The following is a 26,653-nucleotide window of genomic DNA, read 5'->3' as shown; positions in this document are numbered from 1 at the left end:
GAAACACATCAGCAGAGACACATAATACATACACGGATTACACAACACCATATGTGACATTAAAAATAATACAATAAAACAATTAATTCCCAATTTTGGATTTCATCTTGGTCAGGTTCAACTTCTTTTTCTGAACAACTTCTCAGTGTGGGCTTTGAAATGTTCTTTGACCATCACTTCATCTTCTTCATCTGACATAAACCCACCAAGAGCATTCTCTTTGTGGGCCGGTACTGCTCACCCGAGTAAACACGAGCTGACATTGACATGAATTAAACATAAAACATTATATACAGTATAAGATTTTGTAAGGTAAACCTAGTTCATACAAATGAAGTAAAGAAAAGTTATTAAAACAAAACGTGCCTTGCTGTTTATTCTTTCAGTGTCCCACAGTAGCACATTTCCTGCTAGGAAAATGTCAGAAGTCACATCATTTCTGTAAATTGGGAAGTAACTGTAATACATCAAGTCACCTCTGTCTCTTGTTACCAGGACTTTTTAAAATGAATGGTACAACATGGAAAGAGGCCCTACACAAGAGTTTAGCTTTGAGCTCAATATGCGATGATCCTTTCAGCCATGACATCTCTGACATGGGAAACCAGGGAATTTGATTAGAAAATGGTGAAGGATTTTCTTTTCAGTTAGAAACTGGATTTGTGTAACATGGTGGTGAAAAGCCCCCAAAGAAAGCAGCATATGATCAGTCGCTATATTGCATTTAATACAAACGTCCTTCGTGTATCCTTTGAATACAGAACAGATCATTTCTGATATCTATGAGTAAACCCAACGAGCACGTGTCCCAAAAGACCCCACAGTGTTTTTATCTGGCTTTTCCCTGACAGTTAGTGGACACTGACAGATGTGTGCTGAATATGAAAGGAAACAAAAGAACTAAAGAAGGTTTGCAGTGTTAAAAACAAGAACTACATGAAGGTTGTTTCATCCTGCTGTAACTTATGACAGAAGCATCTTTTGTTTGTTTTTTCATTTATTTACACAAAGACAGATGTTGAAATAACAGGAGTAACAGTTTAATTCAATTGAAATCAGTCCAATCGTCTATAATGAAATTATTGTTGGACATACATAGTTTTCTTTGGTCGACCAGGCTGGATGCTCTTTGGCATGATTCTGTCTTTCTGTTTCAGCCTGCTTGAAATATCTGGCTTTCTGGTCGTTTGAAAGCGACTTCCACTGTGGACAGAAGATCATAAGAACACACTGTGAGCACTGCTACTACACATAACTACAGGACAGCTGGGACACATGCAAAAACATGAGCAGACAACATTAACAGATGCATAAATGTATGCAGAGTTACACACTTACTCTCTGTCCCACCACTGCATTTACGGCTGCACTTCCAGGGATGTTGAGTTCAGCAATGACCTTTGGCCTCTGCTCTTTGAGATAGAGCATGAAGGCATTTGGCGGCTTCTTGACGTATGGCCCATCTTCATCCTGCTGGGCTGGGCACTTTCTTTTTCTTCAGGAATAAAACACAGAGTAAGAGCACATGTTAGCACTGTGTACAACTGTGAGGGAAGCAGTTCAAAAACACGAGACAAGCTGTAAAACTGAATGAAATCAGGCACCATTAATGGATCATTACAATAATTCCTGCAGACATCTGCAAACAAATGACAGATACTTGCAGATCAGTGAACCAAAGCAGCCGAGCAAACTTAGTTTAGAGTGGAGGTGTTAGGTGGAGGAGCAGGAGTGACATAATCATACATCTGTACACCGTTCCTACACAGATGAAGGGAGACAGATATGAGATAACAGGAAGAAGTTATGAATATAGAGATGTTCAGCAGCTGTGTTCACTCCAGTGTTTGTGTGTTTTACGTACAGTACTCCAACAGGACGCAGGTTCTGGAGCACACAAAACACACAACAGGTGACGAGACAAGCTGCAATACTATCATCTATCCACTAGGTGGAAGAATTGATCAGTAGAAAGAGGAGATGTGCTCAAAACGACATTCATACATAGATTTATTCTTCTTAGTTAGTCTTAAGAATTAGGATTCACTGACAGTGAAGAAGTTTCAGACGTGCACTCGCGTTTCCCCTTTTGCCTTTTCCTGCTCCAGCCAAGTCCTCCGCCTGCTCGACATCTCTCCTATTACCTTTTATTACGCTTGCACTCATGCCTTTGCCTTTCACCACTTCAAAACTGCGCCTTCTTCAATATTACCTTCATATGCTCTCTTTGCTTTTCGCCTTCCTCACTACACTAAGTACCATTTTTTAACGCTGTGTACTCACTCTTGCTAAGTACATGTGAACAGATCTTGAAGAAAAAAAACAAAACAAAACATACTTTTCTTTTCTCTTCTGATACTATTGAATGATCCTAACAGAAAAAAACAGAGTTAACACTGACTTAATAAAAAAGTGTTATATTTTATCTCAGATAAACTAGTCAGTGTTTATTAGTGTTTGCTCAACTAGAAGTCTTCATAGTAGCATCCACACATCAAGTCTTTAAACAAATAATGAAAGGATAATGAAAGAAAGTTTAATGTGAAATTACTGAATTATATGAAATGCCAGAGTGTTTTTCTTTAAACTACTTGCCTTTTAGTGATGTCACTAAAAGGCAAGGTTCTAATGTTGTGTTGCCATAGACTCCGGAGTTTACTTTTAAAGCTCACTTACAGAACTGACTTATACAGCTTAGTTAGAAAAGTCAAGCATCCAGACATTTGAAGGACTATTCACTCATTAAGGTGACATTTTCTATTTTAAAAATTAAGATGAAAAAGGAAACAAGAAAAGTTACGACTGAGGCAGATAAGAAAGATCCAGGAGATCAAAGTAAGTAAAAAAGAAAATCCCCTAAATAACAGAATGTACATTTCTAACAATGTTGAGGCTCTGTGTATAAAATGATTCATTTTTAGAGGATTTAAATCCTGGTTTTGATTGAAACTAACCTGAGTGCAACATGTCTAATCAAAGAAAGGTTACTGGGGCACTTTGTCTTTTGGTAAAATAATGTGACAAGTTTATTCTTGGACTGAGCAGTGAAAACAGAGCAACAAGTGTCATCAGTATCTAGACTTAGTAGACCTAGTATGGACTCGTGTTGATGTGTTTTTTTATCAAAAGGATAAACTTGTTATTATATTGTAAGCAATACTAATTTAAAATTCAATGACATCAAAATCCTTCTAGTCCTGATGTCGAGCGCTCTTTTTCACTAATGTGTTGTTGTTGTTTATAGATTGTAAGAGCAGGATGGCTAAAAGAAAGGCCAGTCCTGAAAAAACGACCCCCATAAAAAGAAGGAGGGTCACTGAGCAGGCTGGTCCTTCCACCAGCTCAGATGCTCATGTGGTCGGGGGAGTCAAGCGAAAGGTCCAACAAGATGAAGCGGGGACAACCAATACAGCAAAAAAGCGTAAACTTCTTGAGCATGTGAGCGGTGACAAGGGGCAGGCATCTTCCTGGTTGGACACTGGTAAAGGTAGGCTAATTAGTTGAGTGAGGGGTAGATTAAGTGTACATCTGGTTGCTAGTTTGAAGATATTAGTGTTTGGGAGATATTTGTGTCTATTATCTAATAAGCTGATGTGCTTTTGGTGTTTTCCACATCTGCAGACTGCAGCATAGAGATTTCAGAGAGCTGCAGTAAAAACAAAAAGGCTGGCAAAAGGAAAGCTGCGGGAGACACCAGGGACCCACCTAAGAAAAAGAACGTGGACCAGGACAAAACCAAAACCGTTGCCAAAAAGTCAGTGGCTGAACAGAAACGTAAGTAGCAAGCAGCTTAGCTTTTATATTCAGGTGAAGAGCAAAATGAACATTTAGGGTACAGCAGAGAGTAATTTGTGTGACAGCTGTAGTAAAACCCAATTTGTGTTTGTCTGTTTAGGAGACTTCCAAGCGAGATACGTGGAGGAGCACCGGCTTGGAGAAGGAGGATGCGGAGCAGTGCTTGCTGGCTACCGCATAAAGGATCATTTACCAGTAAGTGTTCAGATGGTGGTAGTAAGACAGGCAGTAATGCAGATAAGGGATAATATCGTAAGCTGAGATGTATGCTGTTTTACACCTTTAATGATGTCATACTGAGGAAATGCTCATCAATGCCCTGTGTCTTTTAGGTGGCCATCAAACACATCCCAAAGGGGAAAGTGTACTGCAAAGTGAAGGTAAATGTGCAAGACTTGAATTGTTTTTACATTAGTGGATTGCATGCAGCGTTCACCTGTCTGTGCCTCATCATCCACTTTGTTGAAATATTTCAGGATGATAACGGGAAGAATGTGTCAGTGGAAGTTGCCATCATGCTGAAGCTTGCAGCTGAAGCAGATGGATCAGTGGAAACATCAGCCCCAGTGTCTCTGTTGGAGTGGTTTGACTTTGGCAGAGAGCTGATCCTGGTGATGGAGAGACCTGTCCCCGCTGTGGACCTGGATAAATACATAGAAGAAAATGGAGGATTTTTGCCAGAGGACAAGGCCAAGGCAAGTTGACTTGCCTTAGAAGAGTCTTAGACTGTACATCATTCAATCAAAGCACAGAGTATTAGAGAAACATTAACCCATTGATTGATTATTGTCTTTTTCATCGTTTCCAGGTAGGGCTGGGCTATATCATACCATTCACGGTAATACCGGTGTAATTTTGGGCAACGATAGGAAAATGAAATATCGCGCTAGAATAGGTAAAACGCGCATGCGCAGTGCCTATGTTTACATATGCAGATGGCGGTGACGCAGAAAGAGAAGAGCAAAAGTGGATCGTTGAATGAAACGGATGAACCAGAACTGGTTTGTAAAAATGCTGCAACTTTAGTGGTGTGGAACTGGTTTAGCTTTCGTCCGTCAGATACACAACAAAGCACGATTTTTGGTAGCGCATGCTAGCGGGCCGTCGTTATTACCGTGTTGTTTGGAAAATACGGCACACTTAAAATCAATCCTTTGATTTTTCTGAAACTCGACAGTGCCCCTTATAATCCCGTGTGCCTTATGTATGAATTCTGGTTGTGTTTACTGACCTCAAAACGATTTTATGTACACGGCGACTTTGCTAAGCTACAAAGCCGCACCGCTCGATGGATTGTCGGAGCATTACGGCTATCGTAGGCAGGCGCCTCGCGGAGTGATACGTACTGCACCTCAACGTGATATTACCGTATTGTGTGTGTATAACCTCTTTTTAAGCTTTGTGGATATTTTACATGGTTATGCTGAGGATATGTCGGCCAATTTCCACTGGAAATGCCTTTTGGTTAAACTGTCAGCGAGGAATTTGCATTTGCACTGTTACATTTTTATATAACTTTAATGCACATAAAAAACAGCTGCTTGTTTAAGTGAAAATACATTTATGGGGTTTTTTGCACTAATAAAGCTGTGGAGTTGTAAAGTATTTTGTCCAGTGTCAATTATATCGTCAGTTATATCGTTATCGCAACTTTTCAAATGTATATCGTGATAAATATTTTTGGTCATATCGCCCTGCTCTATTTCCAGGTCATTCTGAAGCAGCTGGTTGATGCTGCGAAGCACCTGGAGGATAAACACATCTTTCACCGGGACATCAAGAGTGAGAACATTCTAATTGAGACCGGCTCAGATGTACCGCGTGTTCGTATCATCGACTTTGGACTGAGCTGCTTTGTTAAGGAGCAGTCGCAGTACCGCGTCTTCTATGGTAACATATTCTGCTCTTGCTCTTCACAGATGTCACAATTTTCGCCTTTTGTTTTAGAAGAAATTGCAATTGTGTCTGTTTATTAGGTACAGAAATTTACTCCCCTCCCGAGTGGTACGGGCGCAGTTGCTACAGGTGTGGACCCACCACGGTATGGCAAATGGGAGTGGTTCTGTACGAAGCGCTTCATGCCGGGGACTTTAACACCACGAGCTTCCTCAAAAAGCGCCTGAAATTCAAAAGACATCTGTCCAAAAGTAAGAAAACGTCACACTTCAAGACTGACTGATGGCTTGGACCACTGGAACTATCATCTTCATGTTTTTTCTCTTTCCTTTCTTTCCAGACTGCCGGGATTTCTTGGACGCGTGTTTAACCAAAGTCCCGGAGACGCGGCCGACGCTGGAGGAGCTACAGCATCACACTTGGCTGAGATAAGCCTATCACACACACACAAACACACACAATTCAGACGTTATCATTTATGTGTGATGTATGAATTACCTTTCTTTTTTTCAGGAAATAATTTTTTTTAATTGGCCCACTTTAAATTTCAGTGTTTTGGAATTCCTGTAACCCCCCCAGCCATCCCAGGAAAGGGGATCTCTCTTTGAATGGGCTTTCCCGAGGTTTCTTCCCGTCAGTCTGGCCCCCCCAGGGGAGTTTTTCCTCGTCTTCATAGAGAGCTTGGGCTGGCTCAGGAGCTCCATCAAAACTGTCTTTATTTAATTACTCTAATGTAATCATATACTTTAAAGTAATCAAATAAAAGACAGTAAAAATCTGAAGACTTGAAGTAAACTTCCATTAAAATAAAACTTGTTTAATTCATCTTTGCTGAGGATACTGTGTTATTACTATTTCAAGGATTATGTCAGAACACCGGATACTGGTACCCATCCCTACCCATCACTAGGGAACAGAACAAACCAGACATCAATTACAACAAAAATGACACTGACCCAGCCAGCATAACTTGTCTGCCTTAAGAAATGTTTAGCAATATTACAAATTGGGTGATATGCCTTAAAGTAGCTTCTCATGTGTTCAGCATTGTCAAAGGCTACATTTTAATTAAAACCACAATCTAGTAATGTTCTGTCTTTAACCTTCCTAATTTGTTTTTTGTCCTAACCTAACACTAAATTGCCAGTGAAAACAAAAGTTACATAAATAAAGAAGAGTAAAGAAAATTACGGTCTTTTTTATTGTAACAGTTTACCAGTGTACAGTTTGGTTTGTGACATATCTATCTAATAGACTCCAATTTGTGCATGTAAATGGAGAGTCCTCTTCACACACTGAGGTTAATTATGGAGTTCCACAGGGTTCAGTGCTAGGACCAATTCTGTTTACATTATACACGTTTCCCCTAGGCAGCATCATTAGAAGACATAGCATAAATTTTCACTGCTATGCAGATGACACCCAGCTCTATCTGTCCATGAAGCCAGATAACACACACCAATGAGTTACACTGCAGGAATGTCTTAAAGACTTAAAGACCTGGATGGCCGCTAACTTTCTGCTTCTTAATTCAGATCAAACTGAGGTTATTGTACTCGGCCCTGAAAAGTTTAGAAATATGGTATCTAAGCAGATTCTTACTCTGGATGGCATTACCTTGGCCTCCAGTAACGCTGTGAGGAACCTTGGAGTCATTTTTGACCAGGACATGTCCTTCAATGCACATATTAAACAAATATGTAAGACTGCGTTCTTCCATTTGCGCAACATCTCTAAAATTAGAAATATCCTGTCTCAGAGTGACGCTGAAAAACTAGTTCATGCATTTATTGTGTGAATGTGTGTGTGAATGGGTGGATGACTGGATATGTAAAGCGCTTTGGGGTCCTTAGGGACTAGTAAAGCGCTATATAAATACAGGGCATTTACCATTTATTACCTCCAGGCTGGACGACTGTAATTCATTATTATCAGGATGTCCAAAAAACTCACTGAAAAGCCTTCAGCTAATCCAAAATGCTGCAGCAAGAGTCCTGACAGGGACTAGAAAGAGAGAGCAGATTTCTCCTGTTAAATCCAGAATTGAATTCAAAATCCTGCTCCTCACATACAAGGTCTTAAATAATCAGGCCCCATCTTATCTTAATGACCTTGTAGTACCATATCACCCTATTAGAGCACTTCGCTCTCGCTCTGCAGGCCTACTTGTTGTTCCTAGAGTATTTAAAAGTAGAATGGGAGGGAGAGCCTTCAGTTTTCAGGCCCCTCTTCTGTGGAACCAGCTTCCAGTTTGGATTCAGGAGACAGACACTATCTCTACTTTTAAGATTAGGCTTAAAACTTTCCTCTTTGGTAAAGCATATAGTTAGGGCTGGACCAGGTGACCCTGAATCCTCCCTTAGTTATGCTGCAATAGACGTAGGCTGCCGGGGATTCCCATGATGCATTGAGTTTTTCCTTTCCAGTCACCTTTCTCACTCACTATGTATTAATAGACCTCTCTGCATTGAATCATATCTGTTATTAACCTCTGTCTCTCTTCCACAGCATGTCTTTATCCTGTTTTCCTTCTCTCACCCCAACCAGTTGCAGAAGATGGCCCCGCCCCTCCCTGAGCCTGGTTCTGCTGGAGGTTTCTTCCTGTTAAAAGGGAGTTTTTCCTTCCCACTGTCGCCAAAGTGCTTGCTCATAGGGGGTCATATGATTGTTGGGTTTTTCTCTGTATCTATGAAGCGCCTTGAGGCGACTTTTGTTGTGATTTGGCGCTATATAAATAAAATTGAATTGAATTATCTGAGGAAGAAGCAGAGTTGGTTTGTTTCCAGCTGAAATCATCCAGGCTCAGGAATTTGAATCGATCCACATCATTTCGTGTCGACTTACATTTGGTCTGTGAGACACATGTCATAGTGACAGTATTTGGGTTAATATGGCATTACTCACCCTGGTCGCATTTCTTCAATATCAGGCACCAAGTTCAGGAACTCGTTCTTTGCAGCCCGCGCAAGGTAGGAGGTCTCCAGAGTGGGAACCATCGGGAAGTTTTCACAGTCTGAGCAGGAGGGACTGGAGGCACGTGAGCTGTTCTCAGGGGTCCTTTAACACAAATCACACCAAGTTAGAATCAAATAGATAACCTGTCAATAACCGTTTGCAGATCGAGGTCAATGTTCCTAAAAATATGTTTACTTCTGGCCCATGGAGCCACAGCGGGAGTCCGAGAGAGGGGCAGGTAGAGGAAGGGGTGAGGGTGGCACTGCTGAAGCTCGTCACGGATGGATCACGTCCGATCGGTGAGATGAGAGAAAGCTGAAGTGAAACAACAGCAGGATGAGGTAGACGTCAATATAGGAACTCCCTGATGTGACACAGAAAGGCTATTTTTTAATTTCTTTGTATTATTTCTCACCTTGCAGTCACTGATGCTGTTCACCAGCTGGTTGTATTCAGTATTGAAGGTGTGTGTCAGAAGGCGCAGGCACTACAACACAACAGGAACAAGACCGAGCAGAGAAGGAAGAAGGCAGCAACAAGAACGCCCACTAAGCCCACGTTTTTCTCACCTTGGTGGCCAGCTCCTTCTCACGCTTTCAAAGGTGGTGCTGGAGATCTGCGAGGAGACGGAGGTGGATGTGGACAGAGTGCTGGAGCTCACGCTGGGGGACAGAGACTCACTCAGGGACTTGGTGGTGGGAGCTGTTCCCACGGGAGCCGCCACTCCCAGAAGGTGACGGGTCTTTTCCACCTGGAAGAAAGATGGGGGCTAATGTGAAGTAGGGAGAAGAGGGGACGTTAGTCATGTAAAGGCCATAGGTGAGGGTAGGGACGTAGATCGACCGGTAAATTGAGAGCTTCGCTTTTACACTCAGCTCCCTCTTCACCACGACGGACCGGTGCAGCGTCCGCATTACTGCAGCTGCAGCCCCAATCCGTCTGTCGATCTCCGGCTCCCTTCTCCCATCACTCGCGAACAAGACCCCGAGATACTTGAACTCCTCCACTTGGGGCAGGAACTCATCCCCGACTCATCCTATATTTCCGTTTTTATATTTCTAATGTTTGCCTTGTTTTCTTCACTGTCTGGTCTGCCTCTGTCTTGCCTGTATGGATGCATTTACACCGAAATGTCCCCAACAAAGGATGTTTTAATTCACCACTATTCCAGTGAAACACGAGTCTCCCATCTTCCTGCTACCAGTCTGGAGTTTTTGTTCACCAAAGCACACACCAACTTCATACTGACGGACAGATCACTGCCCTTTTGCCGCCTTGTCTGACCGTGTTTTGTGGCTGTGGTTCACTTCACCTCACTCTTCCCCATTCTTGTCATTAAATCAGGCTGTTCTGCAACCATGGCAGCCATTCACTCTATGGCTTTATTCATGGTGTATTTTACCCCTTCACCAAAGGCCGTTCTCGTTTCCAACATTATATTTGCAGTGTTCGTCTATCTATCAATATCTGCGGAGTATTTTTTTTAACGAGTATCCTATTTTCTAAAGCACAGCATGTAAAGGGTAGCTCGGTTAGCAGGATGCTAGCATGTAGCGCTTAGTGAGACACGCCTCAGACGAGTTGAGCAAAGACCCCGTCTGTGTACTTTATACGTGAGCAACGGATTTAAATAAAATTAAGGTTTCAAAAGACAAACTTGAAGATAAAAAAAAAATATATATACTCACCGGAGAGCCGCCAGGGTTTGCCGCTGCCATCTTGGCGCTCCTAAATTCAAAACTGCCTCTGCAGTCAGGCAGGGGAGGCGTGGAAATTGTCTTTGAGTTAGTCAAACGTTTTCCTTAGTTCGAGTAGATGATAAAAAGAAAAAATAATAATAAATGGGATTTTAAGTAGGACTAGGCGTTCTGTAATGATCTCTATTTAGGAGAAAAACTTAATCACTCACCTTTAAACAGCTCTCTTTTAGGAGACACACTGCTGGCTAACGGTGTCATGTGATCAAACAGCGTAATTTAATTGGCTGAGAGCCATTCGACTCGATCTGGTGCTGATTGCTCTGGCTTGGGTCATTAAAGTTCATCACTTTTGCAGTTGAATTTTTGCAGGTGAATTTTTGCAGGTGAATTTTTTTCAGGTGAATTTTTGCAGGTGAATTTTTTTCAGGTGAATTTTTGCAGGTGAATTTTTGCAGGTGAATATTTTTGCAGGGAAATTTGGAGGATAAAAATTCAGTGTCATAAATTCAATGTCTAAAAATACTTGAATTCTGATGATACTATATTTCTTCCATATGACAGAGCCTTGAAAGAGTGACAGAGACACTTTTTATGAACTCATCTGTAATGTGTCACCTTTTCTGTAGAATGAAGAAGTGCTTCCCTTCTTTTAAAGTAAATACAGGCTTACAAAGATCCTCTAAACAAAAAATCCTCGCCTGCAGAGAGCAAAATCTCTTAAATAAATGGGGGTAAGCGTAAGCTGAAGCCATCTGATGTTTATGTTCATGAATATAACACACTGAAACATTTTGTCTTTGTTTTTATTGTTTATTAAAATACTTTTAAATGTCTAGTTTTAGTTTAAGAACCATCTAGTCCAGCAGGTGGCGGTAATGCACCTTAAAGCTCTAACCGCCAAAGAAAAACCCCAAAGAAGAAGAAGCCGCGAAGTTCCCGCTTCATTGCGTTTGTGTTTTAGTTTATTTTTCTTCCTCATCTAAAGTGAAGCACTAAGGTAACTTTGATCTGAGTTCAGTCAATCTTGAATTTAGCTCCTGAGTGAAGTTTTCTGTTGCTCTCCTCGGTCTCTGTTGTCAGTTATTTGTGAACCAGTTGAAAGAAAAAGCCTCTACATCAAGTCAAGCTGCTATAAACTAATTTACAAGAAAATATTAACAAATGCTAATGAAACACAGAGAAGAAAACAGTGTTATTATTAGAAGAAAGCTTTTAAATTAGCTAAGTGTAATCAGAGTTTCTATTATTTTATTAGTCTGTTACTAAGCGCTAGTTAGCATCTCTGTCACTGTGTGGCACCTGCATAGTTTTTGAATGCAGCGTGCTATCCAAGCTAGCTAGCTAGCTAGCTAACGCCAGCCATCATCAATATAAGGTCACTTCCAGCGCCAAAAAATCCAAATATGTTGGCGGTAAAAGTGCTATAATGAAATCAATTTAAAAGAAAGGTAAAAAATAAATGTATTCCAGACTAAAACACAGCTGCCTTTGTCTTATCAGCAAAGTTGTGTCAGCCCACAGGGCATGTGATTGTAAAAACTGGCCTCACTCTGAGAGGCCTGTTGTTAGAATCATTTCAAAGATAATTTGATAAATTCTGATCAGTATTCAGTAAATGAGCCTGATTAACTGTTAGCAAAATAATAATGATAGGCCAGAGATACCAGAGATTCATTTTTAAAACAAATACAGCCTCGAACCCCAAGAGGGGATCTGTGTTTTAAAAGTACTGCAGAGTTTTTAAAATAGAATAGAATAGTCTTTTATTGTCTTTGTACATATTCAACTAAATTGTGGGTGCTCCACACCAACCGTGCATGGAAAACAATATAAACAGTAAGACAGTAAGAATAAATTAGAGGACAGGTTGCAGAATGCTTGAAAGTAGTGCAATGGACTTGATATAAGTAGAGAATCGGAGTGTGACTGAGTGATGAGGGTTACTCAGATCATGGCTCAGATTTCTACACCCACTCAGATAGGATAATCTTCCACGGCACACCTGATCAGTTCTCACGGCACACGTATATATGCCGCGGCACAGTGGTTGGGAAACACTGTACTCGTTTATGCAGGTCCATCGATTGTTCTGTTTTTGTTCTTTGCCAGGGCTTTTTTTAAAGAGGAATTGCTCTCCTGGTACTGGTGTGCCATACTGCTGAATTTGGTATCGGTGCTCAAACCTTTTGTGTATGTTTTAAACAAGTTGCTCACCCAGGGAAGCTAAAATTTGTTGTTTGTGCTCTCAGATGAACATATGAGACACTTTGACTCTTCAGTGCAGTGTGGAGCCTAACAAAGTTCTGTTTTGTGTCCCAGCTGATCAGGAGGAGGAGAAGAGTCTGACGGAGCAGCAGGGGAACATTTCAGCTACTTGGACTCAGCTCAGCCACTGCAGAGAAAACAATGAGTTCGACAAAGAAGGTGACAGATACTAGTGTTAAGAAATACTCCATTAACCCTTTAAGGCCTATTGGAGCAGGAATGCTCCGTTTTGCGTAACAATTTTAAAATCCCGGTAGAACTGCACTTAAGCTAACACAATTATTTTATTTAGGAATAGTTGTACTTACATCTTATGCCATCAGCTTGCCCTAGGTCACGTTTCCTTCCACATATGTATTTGCAGAAATTGCATAAAAAGCACTTGCAGCAAAAAAACATAATATACCAGAAACACGCTTTGCTGTTCATAGCACTTCCTATGTTGGAATAGATGCCAGCGCGAACTATCACATGTCCGACTTTACCTGCCAAAACCTGCCTTCAGCGACACCTATACTGGTGTTTTTAAAAGTCATGTTTGACTTTATTCTTTTCTGTATTGTTTCTGGGATGCTTAGAACTCAAACTGCACTGTTGGTAATAGTTTATTTTGATGCACATGCTGTTTGTTTGCAAATTTGCATTATAATATTTATTTTTGTTTTTCCTCAAAAATGCTCAAAAACAAATTTCCTGTGGTTGGAAACAATGTGCAACTTTTTTAAATTTACAGTTTTGAGGGATACAATTTTCTAACTACAAATATGTGTAAAAAACAAAACAAAAACAATTTAAATTTTTTTGTATTTTATTGCAGTTTTTTTGCACTTTATGTAGTTACTATGGACTTAATGCATAGATATTATTAACATTTGGGATATAATGGTCATATTGATGTATAGCAACTTGAAATGCTCCCCAAAATGGCATTAAGGCAGGGCTCTAGACTAACTTTTTGCCGGTACGCCTAACTTTAAAAAGTTAGGTGTACCAGCACAAAAGTTAGGCGCACACAAATTTTATAATAATTTATATAATATAATGTGTTTTTCTGGATACACTGTGCTTTTTCAGCATTCAAAGATTGATGACACCGTGTCAGAGCACTGGCTATGAATTTCAGAAGGATCAGGCCTTAACTTAACAGAAAAGTTAGCAATAGTTCTTTTCCTATTACAGCTACATCCACTTCTGTCGTGCCTAGGCTGCTCACTAGGGCTGGGTATCATCACTGATTTCTATAATCCATTCGATTCCGGTTTTCAAAGTCCCGATTCGATTCAACTTAGCCTCAGACAGTCAGAAATATTATAATTCTGATCATTTATCAGTACTGACTTCTTCAGAATTGTGAACATCACAGCAGATGCCTTTGTGTGAAAGTAACTGAGAATAAAACACAGAAAAACATGAAGGAGATTTTCCTTGTCTGGCTTTTTATAGCAGATAACCTTCAAAATATTCTACAATGTTCTGCATATAAAGTTTAAATTTCTTCAGTATTGAACAACAGAAAAAATAGGCTTTCTTGTCCGATGTCATTTAAGTGAAAAAAAGAATAGAAAAAGACAGCAGCCACAGCGCCGTAAACAGCGGTAGACTGGTGGGTAATAAGCAGTGTTGGGTAAGTTACTTTAAAATAGTAACTTAGTTATATTACTAGTTACTTCTCTCAAAAGTAACTCAGTTACTTCAAGTTACTCGTTACTTTCAAAGTAACTAGTTACTAGGGAAAGTAACTTTGGTTTTACTCAGAATTCTCTTGTTAATGTGTTTCTTCCATAACTTTGCCAGTCTTCTAGCTTGCTTACTTGCCACAAGTGCACTGTGCCACCTACCAATAGAAAGGAAAAGATAATGTGCATATTTCCACGAGAGAAATCCCACGCCTGGACCGTCATTGACTGCTGCCATGATTCTAGCCTACGTCACAGAGTCATGTGCGCCTTTTACATCCAACACAAAAACTGCAGTCGTGGTGCTTTCGATTGTACTCAGAACTTGGAAATTTTGCCTTCTGAATAGGAAGATGTAGGTAACACCAGACTGCAGATGAGCTGCATACATGGCTGGACTGGGACAGAAAATTGGCCCGGACATTTTGACTAGAGACTGGCCCACCATCATAGGAAAAATCATAAAGCCTTTGAATGAAAATAAACACTGTTGTGACAGTGATGTTCACTGTCTTGATGGTATATATGCATCAATCTATCAATCGTTTGTTGTAAGATTCAGATAATTATTTTTTAAAAGCTAGACATTTTAAATGAGAATAAGAAAGAAAAATATTTCTTTGTGCCCCCTTTTCCCTGTTAATGCCCTGGCAACACTTTGCTAGATCCGCCCCTGCACAGTTACCAGCTGTCAGCTACCTAAAAAAGGATCCTGGGGTTATTTGTCTCTCAGAAACAGTTCATAACTTCCCTTCAACTCATTCATGTCACCTAAAAGGTAAACCTGTTTCTCCATCACCTGTTCAGCTCTGATGATCCAGTAAGGACATCTCCTGGTTTCATCTTCATGTTTCCCTCTCACCACATATCCAAACCGACATCCTGACCAGCAGCTTTTTTACAGCTGTGGCTCCAGCAAACATCAGCTGATACTAGAATTTAATATTAAATAAATTTTAACAATAGCTGATCAAGCTTAAACGTGCTGCTGTTGTTTAGCGCGACATCCGCTGGTTTCCTCTTTCTGGCGCAAAGTGAGCGATAAACAAACAAGAGAGCCGATCAGCTGATCATTGATCAGTTTTCATGATTGAAGTAGAAACGGGAGAGGGAGGGGGGAGAATGAAAGAAGAAGAGGCAGCTGTGCAGCAAAGACACAGAATAATTCCAGCTTTGTGCCTTTTTCATTGTAGCTGAATTACGGGACAAACTGTTCCTTTTCACCTCAATACGAAACGCGTAATATTTTCTCTGAATACCAGACGGGACGGTTGGCAACTCTAATAACTTATGAACAAAATAAAGTGCAACATCATTAACTTCATAGCACCACCCAGCTGTATAGAAACTCCGTCATGCTAGCTAGCACGCAGTACGGAAAAAGTCAGAATAACGAAAATAAACTGCACCTAAACCTGGTTCATATCTGACCCAGAGAGACTGCAGGTCATAACTTCTTACCTGAAGTTCAGTTCACACTTGGACCGGTGGCCGCCTCGGGTCTCTTTTCCTTCTGCGTCCCTTTTCCTTCATCCACCTGCTGGCCTCCACCACTTGCTAATGTTACTGAATCTGTGGAAGCTCCGCGATAGCCACCACACGAAGTAACGAGTAACGACCCTATCTAAATCCCAGTAACGACTAACGCGTTCCTGATTTTGGCATAATAACTAGTTACCGTGCTCGTTACCACAATAATAACGTAGTTACTGTAACGCGTTACTTAATAACGCGTTAGTCCCAACACTGGTAATAAGCGAATGAATAATACAGAAAACAGAGATTGGAGACGGGAAACTGTTCTTGAAGTACAGAGAGAGAGAGAGAGAGCTAGCTGTGCATGAAGTGTGATTTTAATAGTCGTGGAAGCAAAACAGCAAAATTCATGACGACATTGATCAAATGTGAAGCGCAGTTTGCTGCTTCTTTTGCTGCTGGCTCGGTGAATTTTGGTTGGAGAGACAAAACCTGCAGCTCAGAATCAGCGCAAAAAGACGTAATCACAGCGTGGACCGGACGCATCAGGATCGCTAAGCTGAGAAAGCCGAGAAAGACAAAGCTGATTCTGATGCGTTGGCTCTGTGTTTACGTCTTTGTGTGGAGTCCGTGTACCTGCTCTCATTTGCTGTTTGGTTGTTGTTGAAATGGTTTTGTGAGCTTTAATCTGAGAATCTGGCGTTTCTGGCAAAACACAGTTATATTTAAAAGTCGATTCAGGATTTAATGAATTGATATCGCTTTATTCAAGCTACTCACCTCCCACTTCCACCTGCACTTTCAACTGGACCACGGCCAATCAGAGAGGTCCCGCCCCTTACTATCTCTGATTGGTTTAGTCCACGATAGGGGCATAATGTGTGTCTGTTGTTGACCACAGGGAAGGTTGCAGATTTTTTATTTTTTATTTTTTTGCTACCCGAACATTTGGTCGCACAGGTGCAAGCAAATATATTTTTTAGTCGCACCACTGAAAAATTTGGTCGCATTTGCGACCAAATTGGTCGCACTCTAGAGCCCTGCATTAAGGGCGTGTAAAAATTAGAGATGGACCGATCCGATATCACGTATCGTATCGGTTCGATACTGACGTAAATTACTGGATCTGATATCGGAGAGAAATAAAAAATGTAATCCGATCCATTAAATTTCAAAAAAGCACCTCACAAAACTTGCGACATGGCGTAACTCGGCTCATAACCGTAGCACGTCGGAGCAGTGTGCTCACGTGATAGAGCGGCTGTGTGTATTTGTAGCCTCGCTACCAATCCGGCATTTCATCTCCGAGGAAGTTATCCCAGAGAGAAGTAAAGCAAGTGTGTAAGTTCGTCTCTGAATGTTTGTAAAGCATTCCTGCGATGGAACATATATGGAGCGACTGCCTCTTCTCTCCCCCTCCCTCTCCTGCTGCTACTTCAGTCATGAAATCATGATCAGCTGATCGGCTTTTCTGTCGCGAGTCCGTCTCTCTTGTTTGTTTATTGCCCACTTCGCGCCAGAAAGAGGAAACCAGCAGCTGAACAACAGCAGCACGTTTAACCTTGATAAGCTGTTGTTAGAATTTATTTAATATTACTTTCTACACCAGGATCCTTTTCTAGCTGACGGCTGGTAACTGTGCAGGGGCGGATCTAGCAAAGTTTAGCCAGGGTGGCCGATAGGGCATTAACAGGGAAAAGGGGGCACAAAGACATCCTTTTCTTTCTTATTCTCATTTAAAATGTCTAGATTTTAATAAATAATTATCTGAATCTTACACCCAAAGTTTTAATCTGATGTAAAATGTATAGAAGTCCATGACTGTATATAGTAACTAAGCCTAATATACCCTAGTAAGCTTTACTACTTTTTCCTTTGGGAAGGTACCATCTGTGCAGTCTGCAATTCTGTTGAAGAAAGATGTTGAATCTATTTAATTATTCTTGAAAAATAATTGATTTCTGTGAATCTTTTTTCACACTGCATCAAATTAAAGTTGATTATGTTGATTAAGCATCATGAAGTGGAGGGTGGGTGATTCCCTATCTATTTTTTTTTTTTTGCTGGGAGTTTTAGAGCCCTATTATTTAGGTTACTTACTCCTTAAAATACCAGAATAGGGAGGATGGAGTAGGATTAAGTGTATTAGATTGATCACTATTACTGAACTATGAAATATTTGGGTGCTGTGTATTTTTTGCATACAGGTATAACAGAATAGCTTTAGTGTTTTGTTTTTTAACTTGAGTATGAACTTATACAAAAACAGCAAGATATTTTAAAAAAAACAGTTCTGTTGATTAAAAAATACACTATATCGGATTCATATCGGTATCGGCAGATATCCAAATTCATGGTATCGGACATAAAAAAGTGGTATCGTGCCATCTCTAGTAAAAATATAAACATAAGCTCTTGGTTCTATGGTAGGTCTTAAAGGGGTAAAAGATGAAGTACTGATATATATTTTATGCAAAACTAACTGAACCTTGTGCTATATTAATGTAATGTAATATTCATGTAATAATACAATGCCTACATTGTAGAGGGTGACTTTGCCTCTAAAGAGGAAAATGGGCAGGGAAGAGGTTAAAGTGGGATTCAGCAGGATTCAACCCTAAAATCAGCTGTAGTGGCTCAGTGTGGGGAAAAGAGTCACAGCTCACAATCATTTCTGTTGAGAGCTCCAGTCGATGTTCTTAATGTACAGGATGTGATCAGCTGACCTGCTGCTCTCTGTGGATGTACACAACTGAATTCAACCAGATGTCTGCAGATGTTTCATGAGTTGTCCTGGCTGATTTCCATCCTCTACACCAGGGGTGTCAAACTCAACTGCACAGGGAGCAAAACTCAAGGCACACTTTAGGTCGCGGGCCGCCAAACAAGATAAACATTTATTGAACACACTAAAACCATGTTTTTTAAACAGAAATATGAATAAAAACAGACAGGAATTTTATTCCAGAATAAATAAACTTAAAAAAAATCAACTTTAACTTTAAATGTTTTGATCTTCATAAAAATATATCCTGTCAAAATTATGCAAGTTAGAAATATGAACATGCTGCAAAAACCCCAGAAAAAATAAATGAAAACATACACAAGGTTGGAGCTGCATGTAGACGGAGCTGGGGCATTGCTGCAGGAATGGAACTAATAAACTGTGCAGGCCATTCAGTGTCGTACTTTGCCTTGAGTGTACCATTACACTGCAGCTCCATCTGAATCTGCACAGGTGCAGTTTCCACGTAAAGAAGAAGCTTGAAATTCTCTTTTTGTGCTTCACAGTCACCAAAGCGCCGCGAACTCAGTGCGCTCAGTTTATCAGCAAAGTGCGCCGACTTGGTTCAACATTACTTGGCAACAGGGAAAGTGAGACAGGTTGCACTGGTGCATTTGTGACAACTTCACTTGAAATGCCTTCACTGCATCATACATGCCATGTCCATTGTTAAATCTCCCAATTCTTTTGATCTTTGGGCTGAAGGAAGGACAATACTCGGTGTATAAATGCTCAATCAACAATCTTTTATTCCATACAATTCAACACTTTTGAGCATAAACCATCCGGAGGGGAGATGAGCGCGGGAGGGTGTCCGCCTGATCTCGAAGCGTCTGAGTGTTTCTCACATTCTTATAGCTTCAGCCCCCCTCCACCTAGTCATAAAACCTAAACATTCACATTCTTTCTCTCTTACGGCGCCTAAGTGACGGCCTTGGCTCCCTGTTTTATCTCCTCCTGATGAGATGGGGCAGAAAACCTCTCCGGTATGCTCTGTTCTCTTCTAATCAGACAAATAAGGCCATGACTCTCTGAAAACAGTATTTCTTATACCTCAGCAGTATAATGCATCATAAAACAATATCACTCATTCACAATAAATCAGCAGTCTAATGTAATACAAATCAGTTTAATAACTGTAATAGTTGTCACCTTCTTCAAAGTCAGGAGAATAATGCAAACTAAAACTACATAATAATTTCACTATCTTTAATTAGGGGTATAACGTGGCATAAGATAATATAATAATCTCACACCATGAACTGACAGATTTCCTTGCTGAGCTCAAAAACTCTATTGAGAACTTTTTCCCAACTCAGCCAACGGAACTCTGTATGATAAGGATGTCACCAAACTCTGAATCATAGAAGGATGAAATTGACGGTGATTTAAACCTTTAAACTCAGATAAGATTTACGGTTTGTGTTACAGTGATCGTTACATGCTCCATTTATAGGACTTTACCACACAGCCTGGTGTATGATGCAGGATTGGATTTCATGTGTTACTGTTTAGGCTCAAATCAATTTGATCTTTGATGCCCGCAGTGATGAAATAACTCCCCTCAAATGACTTAAACCAAAAGTAACAAGCCTGTGTTGAAAATGTAAGGAGTAGAAAATACAGATTTTTTTTTTAATGTAGCGAGTAAAAGTAAAAAAAACGTCAGGTTACAGTCAGACTCTGACATCATCCTTCACTGAACCAAGCTAGTAACTGTTACATATGATTTATTATTATCGAATAAATTATACAATTATAGAAATATATAATAGGAAACAAACAGGAAATATAAAAAAGTACAGACCTGGTAAACATTTATTACTATGAGTGTGTTAGCATTAATATTTGTGTACAAGCAGGAGAGATGGGCATGATTTTAGAGTGTTTGAACAATGATTAATTATCTTTAACAGCAGGTTGGATGTAATGTGTTACTACTACCAGTAGGTGGGGATAAGAGACCTTTAAGGTGTTTGGTGCCACACTCCACCTTCAGGTTTAAAACTAGTGTTAATGGAGGGAGTTTGAAGCTTCAGTTTGTTTAATGACTGCATTTCACTCACTGCCTCTGTTTGTATCTCTGTCACTGCAGGACCAACGTGGACCGAGAAGTCAGCGCTCTCAGGAGGCCGACAAACCTCACAGAAGAAAGAGAGAGAAAAAAAACACCTGTGACGAGTGTGGGAAGGATTTTACCTGGAAGTTTAAACTAAAACAACATCAGCTCATCCACACTGGAGAGAGACCGTTCAGCTGTGACTTGTGTGGAAAGTCGTTTTCCTGGAAGAATTCCCTGAAAAGACACCAAGTCGTCCACAGTGGAGTTAAAGCTTACAGCTGTGATCAGTGTGGCAGAGCTTTTATTCACAGTAGCCACTTACAGAGACATCTAGTTACCCACTCTGGAATTAAGGCATACAGCTGTGACATCTGTGGAAAAACGTTCAGCCAGCTAGGGTACCGAAATATACACGTACGCATTCACACCGGAGAAGATGTGTACTGGTGTGATCAGTGTGGCAAATACTTTACAACAGACGCACAGTTACAACGCCACATGTTTACCCACACTGAGGAGAGACCTTATCAATGTGACCTGTGTGAGAAGACTTTTAAAACTCCACAGTACCTGAGACAACACCAACAGATCCACACCAGAAAGAGACTCTACAAGTGCAGTTACTGTGAGGTTTGTATTTTTATTTTATTCTTGTAAGTTCAGTCTGACTGTTTGGAACAAGTCTGCTCATTAAATTGTGTTAGCATGTTAGCACTTCTGCTGCACCGAAGAGTAGCTCTGAGCCATTATTCAGGTTTTCATTTCATTTAAGTGTAAGTCAGATGTTACTGTAATATTAAATAAGTATTGCTGTAGTATTATGGTGGTAGTATTGTAGTTATTGTAGCCCAGTAAACTGAGTGTGTTAATCGAAACAGTAAAATGTAATTGGACGTCTGCAAAGATGCTCTTTATTTCAGGCGACTTTCAGGATAAAAGTGTTGAAGGACTGACTTACACTGTCTTTGTGTCTTTGTTTAGAAGCAGAGCGACACAGATGGATCCACTTCTCAACCCTGTCATCGCTGTGGTGGTGGGAAAGACTTTCGTTGTGACATCTGTGGAAAAACTTTCAGTCACCAAGCCAGCCTAAAAATACATCAACGTAAACACACTGGAGACAAACTGAAATACTGCAAAGAATGTGGGAGAAGCTTCCCCACATCAAGTGACTTAAAACAACATGAACTCTTTCACAGTGGGGTCAAAAAGCACCTCTGTGATCAGTGTGGGTCATCCTTCACCACTGCAGGTGACCTTAAAACACACAAACGAGTCCACACAGGAGAGAAACCATACAAGTGCAGACACTGTGACAAAAGCTTCTCACAGTCAGGTAGTCGTAACGAGCATGAACGTACACACATGGAAGGAAACTACAGCTGTGAGCAGTGTGACAAGAGCTTCAGTAATCTCAGTTCATACTCTGCACACAAACGATCCCACGTTACTAATAAACTGTTTCACTGTTACCACTGTGCCAAAACATTCACTTCATTATCTGCTCTGTGCAAACATCAGCGCGATCACGCAGGGCTGAAACCGTTCCCATCACAGGACGACAGCGAATCTGAAGAGAGAGAAACATCCTCTTCTGGTTTCAGAGTCCAACTTAAAACCCTGGAGATCAGGCTCCACAGAGCTCAGGTCGGCTCTCCTTAAGTTTAAGTTAAAGTTCTAATGAGGCTATGAATCAAACTGTTCCTATAGTTCAATGTTAATCTTTATAAATTGTTCTTCTGTAGTGTTTGTGTTCAGTCGTTACCTTTTTTTTCAGTGGTTGGATTAAAAATCAGTTTCAGTTGAAGTTTTTATTGAATGTATTTTGTTAAATAAAGTTAAAAAAATGTTAAATAAAGAATTGTTTGAACGACAAAGATTTTGAGCCATGATGTCATTTCCTGTATTTCAGAGTAAAGACTGAAGTGACGAATGGAAACATGTTTACAGTCATGGAATAAACACTGATGGGTCATCTGTAGGAAGTACTATTGCTGACCTGACAGACTCGACCTTGTTTACAAAGAAAGAAAGGAACTGATGACACGTGTCAGCAGAGGCTTTCAGGGTTGTTTAGAGTAGAGCTGATAGTCTTAAAGAGAACACGGCGATTTTGACAATTTAACACAATGATCTGAGAAAAATGTCTGTTTCTCTCATTTTCACCGTATTCTGATCAAATTTCCAACATTCTTTTAACATGACCGGTACCGGTCCGTGAGTCGTTTGGTACCGGGCCGCGAGAGTTGAGGCTCAGGTGTGAAATGTATGGTTTTCAGGGTTTTTATCGGTTTTCAGTGTTATTTTGTTAGTGTTTTTATCGTTAACTCGGTTTTCCTGGGTCTTTTCACGTGTGTTATGAATAAATCTTCTTTTTTTCGGTATCGGTACTAGTTTTATTTTGTTGAATTTATCCGCAACACCTTAAAGGCCGGTCCGTGAAAATATTGTTGGGCATAAACCGGTCCGTGGCGCAAAAAAGGTTGGGGACCGCTGCTGTAAAGTATAAAAAAAAACTCCTCCCCCTGCTACGCCTCAGTAATCTAATGTATTCATCAATTGTTCTCTTAATTATTCAAAGTTGGTTCAACTTATCATGTTCTGGGTTCTATCCTTTATGTATTTAATCTTCAATTTTATTTATTTGTGTAAGCGATATTTTTGACAACCTTTAACACACTTAAAGAGCCGCTTTCACCGTCTTCCCTCCAGCTGTTTCCTGTTGCTCGCTCTCTTCTTCTCTTATCTGATCATCTCGAGCACGTCTTGTACAACACTGTTACTTTTGCAGGCACACATTCGGTTACAAGCTCAACCACATTTTGCCCTATATACAGTGGGGCAAAAAAGTATTTAGTCAGCCACCGATTGTGCAAGTTCCCCCACCTAAAATGATGACAGAGGTCAGTAATTTGCACCAGAGGTACACTTCAACTGTGAGAGACAGAATGTGAAAAAAAAATCCATGAATCCACATGGTAGGATTTGTAAAGAATTTATTCGTAAATCAGGGTGGAAAATAAGTATTTGGTCACCTCAAACAAGGAAAATCTCTGGCTCTCACAGACCTGTAACGTCTTCTGTGAGAAGCTTTTCTGTCCCCCACTCGTTACCTGTATGAATGGCACCTGTTTGAACTCATCATCTGTATAAAAGACACCTGTCCACAGCCTCAAACAGTCAGACTCCAAACTCCGCCATGGCCAAGACCAAAGAGCTTTCGAAGGACACCAGGAAAAGTATTGTAGACCTGCACCAGACTGGGAAGAGTGAATCTACAATAGGCAAGCAGCTTGGTGTGAAAAAATCAACTGTGGGAGCAATCATCAGAAAATGGAAGACATACAAGACCACTGATAATCTCCCTCAATCTGGGGCTCCACGTAAGATCTCATCCCGTGGGGTCAAAATGATCATGAGAACGGTGAGCAAAGATCCCAGAACCACACGGGGGGACCTGGTGAATGACATGCAGAGAGCTGGGACCAAAGTAACAAAGGTCACCATCAGTAACACACTACAACGGCAGGGAATCAAATCCCGCAGTGCCAGACGTGTTCTGCTGCTGAAGCCAGTGCATGTCCAGGCCCGTCTGAAGTTTGCCAGAGAGCACATGGATGATACAGCAGAGGATTGGGAGAATGTCGTGTGGTCAGATGAAACCAAAGTAGAACTTTTTGGTATAAACTCAACTCGTCGTGTTTGGAGGAAGAAGAATACTGAGTTGCATCCCAAGAACACCATACCTACTGTGAAGCATGGGGGTGGAAACATCATGCTATGGGGCTGTTTTTCTGCCAAGGGGACAGGACGACTGATCCGTGTTAAGGACAGAATGAATGGGGCCATGTATCGTGAGATTTTGAGCCAAAACCTCCTTCCATCAGTGAGAACTTTGAAGATGAAACGAGGCTGGGTCTTCCAACATGACAATGATCCAAAACACACCGCCCGGGCAACAAAGGAGTGGCTCCGTAAGAAGCATTTGAAAGTCCTGGAGTGGCCTAGCCAGTCTCCAGACCTCAACCCCATAGAAAATCTGTGGCGGGAGTTGAAAGTCCGTGTTGCTCGGCGACAGCCCCAAAACATCACTGCTCTCGAGAAGATCTGCATGGAGGAATGGGCCAAAATACCAGCTACTGTGTGTGCAAACCTGGTAAAGACCTATAGTAAACGTTTGACCTCTGTTATTGCCAACAAAGGTTATGTTACAAAGTATTGAGTTGTATTTTTGTTATTGACCAAATACTTATTTTCCACCCTGATTTACGAATAAATTCTTTACAAATCCTACCATGTGGATTCATGGATTTTTTTTTTCACATTCTGTCTCTCACAGTTGAAGTGTACCTCTGGTGCAAATTACTGACCTCTGTCATCATTTTAGGTGGGGGAACTTGCACAATCGGTGGCTGACTAAATACTTTTTTGCCCCACTGTAGGTGTCTCACTCTCCATATGTTTCCTGTCGACTTATTCATGGCATGAATATCTTTAACACCTTCTGCATCACTACTTGCTAAGCAAAGACAAAGCAAAATGTTTCACCTCTACCCTAGAAATAAATCTACGTAATATCTGTGACCATAAGCGTGCATGCATTGACCTTTTACTGCACTCTAAGTCACCTTTCACAACAGATCATCTCTTCATGAGCACTTTTTCAGTATGTGTAAGAAAGTGTGCATTATAACCGCTTATTCTACTAAAAGATCAAAGAGAAAACAAACATTTTCAACGTCACTTCCTCTGCCTCCGATATCGGTCATCCTACCTTTTCGACAGATTTAAAAGCCTCTAAGCCCAGGTTTGCCCACCTTGCTGTTCAATTGACCGTTCTCTGTCCAGGACAGCGGCCCAATTTCTAAGTCTTATGTTAATTTATAAGCGCTTCCCGCAGCTTAACAGGAAGCTCCACTTAACCGGCGTCTAAGTATCCCACTTTTTTTTTAAACAATGTCTTTTTTATTAAGAGGTTTCCTTTTGTACACATAAACATCAACATATATATTATACATATAGACAGAAAGAAAAGAGAAGGATTACAGATGATCTGTACATTAAGGGTTTTTTTTTTTGTGTCCCGTTTGGATCTATAGCCATCAGAATTGTTGTCTTAAGGCCAAGAAAGATGCCAAGCGGATTTATTTTACCAAGTGGATCATCATGGCCTTGCGATATTGGTCCATTTGATTGACCTTTATTATAATTATGAATTTATTTTATTTACAGTTGCTACAAACGGGACAGACATGACTGGGGGATAGGACAGGGAGAAAGAATGAAAGAAAGAGAGGGAGAGAAAGAAAACCAAAGGGGAGAAGAGACGGTGAGAAGGGGGGGAAGAAAGAAAAAAAACAAACAAAAAAAAAACAAAAAAACACCTGGGTCACCTGTATGGAGAAAAAAAACAGAATAGAAAGCAAACAACAAAGAGCAACATAATAAAAAAAACGGCACCATCACAATAAACTAGCTAGCAGTAGATACTAAATAATAAACGATATTGTGCAGCACAATGTGCTTTGAGGCAGCAGCCAAGAAAGCTGTAGTCCGCGTCTGTGAATATCCGTGTGTACACCTGTGTGGATCAGCATGCTTGCATTCCAAAGGTTTCTCCATGTAATGATCTGCTAGAGGGTGTGGGGGGGCCACAGCCCCGTCCACCAGGGCATGAAGCAGGTATGGAGGAGATCAAAACTCCAGACATCCAGAGGCCCCCAGAACACAACAGACCAAGGAAGACCAACAGAGGGGCAGCCGCGCCACTGTCCCAGAAAGAGCTGAGGAGAGTCCCAGATGAGGGCTCGCCCAGCAGCCACGGAGCAGAAGCCAGGGGGAGTTGCAGTGACGCGCCCGTGAGCTCCGCCGGCAGCCAGCTGTGCCTGAGTGACCGAGCCCCAGGCCAAGAGGCCGGGGGCACCCCACCTCCGAAGTGGCCCGAGCGAGCCCCAGGCTCCAGGCCCCGATAAGCAGCCGCCAAGGAGTGAGCCGGTGTGTACCCGGACGCCCACCCCCAGACACAAAGAACCACCAACGCACC

The 26,653-nt window shown here is 41.0% G+C and overlaps 3 protein-coding genes and 1 long non-coding RNA gene across 5 annotated transcripts; 2 read left to right on the top strand and 2 right to left on the bottom strand.

Annotated features, from left to right (window-relative positions):
- Nucleotides 1–705: 705 nt before the first annotated feature.
- Nucleotides 706–10,627, bottom strand: LOC146685656 (uncharacterized). Its single transcript, XM_085441585.1, has 5 exons — nt 10,556–10,627; nt 10,335–10,447; nt 9,216–9,397; nt 1,339–1,495; nt 706–1,203 (listed from the first exon to the last, which is right to left on the bottom strand). The coding sequence occupies exons 1-5, from the start codon at nt 10,602–10,604 to the stop codon at nt 1,069–1,071; spliced, it is 636 nt and encodes a 211-aa protein (XP_085297711.1). The 5' UTR covers nt 10,605–10,627; the 3' UTR covers nt 706–1,068.
- On the bottom strand, nt 1,605–4,296 carry LOC146685658 (uncharacterized). Its single transcript, XR_014916753.1, has 2 exons — nt 4,232–4,296; nt 1,605–1,761 (listed from the first exon to the last, which is right to left on the bottom strand). It is a non-coding gene; the product is annotated as an uncharacterized LOC146685658 (long non-coding RNA).
- On the top strand, nt 1,760–6,516 carry LOC146685657 (serine/threonine-protein kinase pim-1-like). Its single transcript, XM_085441584.1, has 9 exons — nt 1,760–2,835; nt 3,245–3,487; nt 3,622–3,774; nt 3,896–3,990; nt 4,128–4,175; nt 4,272–4,490; nt 5,505–5,685; nt 5,772–5,942; nt 6,032–6,516. Exons 1-9 carry the CDS (start codon nt 2,775–2,777, stop codon nt 6,121–6,123), a joined length of 1,263 nt encoding a protein of 420 aa, XP_085297710.1. The 5' UTR covers nt 1,760–2,774; the 3' UTR covers nt 6,124–6,516.
- A 282-nt stretch (nt 10,628–10,909) lies between the features above and the next one.
- Nucleotides 10,910–22,474, top strand: LOC146685655 (uncharacterized). Of its 2 annotated transcripts, XM_085441554.1 has the most exons (4): nt 10,910–11,343; nt 12,666–12,770; nt 20,644–21,240; nt 21,592–22,474. In XM_085441554.1, the coding sequence occupies exons 2-4, from the start codon at nt 12,753–12,755 to the stop codon at nt 22,270–22,272; spliced, it is 1,296 nt and encodes a 431-aa protein (XP_085297680.1). In that variant the 5' UTR covers nt 10,910–11,343; nt 12,666–12,752; the 3' UTR covers nt 22,273–22,474. The 2 variants fall into 2 exon arrangements, with proteins under 2 accessions (XP_085297680.1, XP_085297679.1); XM_085441553.1 differs by lacking the exons at nt 10,910–11,343; nt 12,666–12,770 and having other exon boundaries at nt 20,542–21,240.
- The last annotated feature ends 4,179 nt before the right edge of the window (nt 22,475–26,653 follow it).

The sequence above is a fragment of the Copadichromis virginalis genome, linkage group LG19 (genome assembly GCF_057382275.1).
Source record: "Copadichromis virginalis isolate Kocher_CV1m ecotype Utaka linkage group LG19, C_Virginalis_male_GT1.1, whole genome shotgun sequence".
Classification (NCBI taxonomy): domain Eukaryota; kingdom Metazoa; phylum Chordata; class Actinopteri; order Cichliformes; family Cichlidae; genus Copadichromis; species Copadichromis virginalis.
This window is presented reverse-complemented; position numbering and strand designations above follow the sequence as displayed.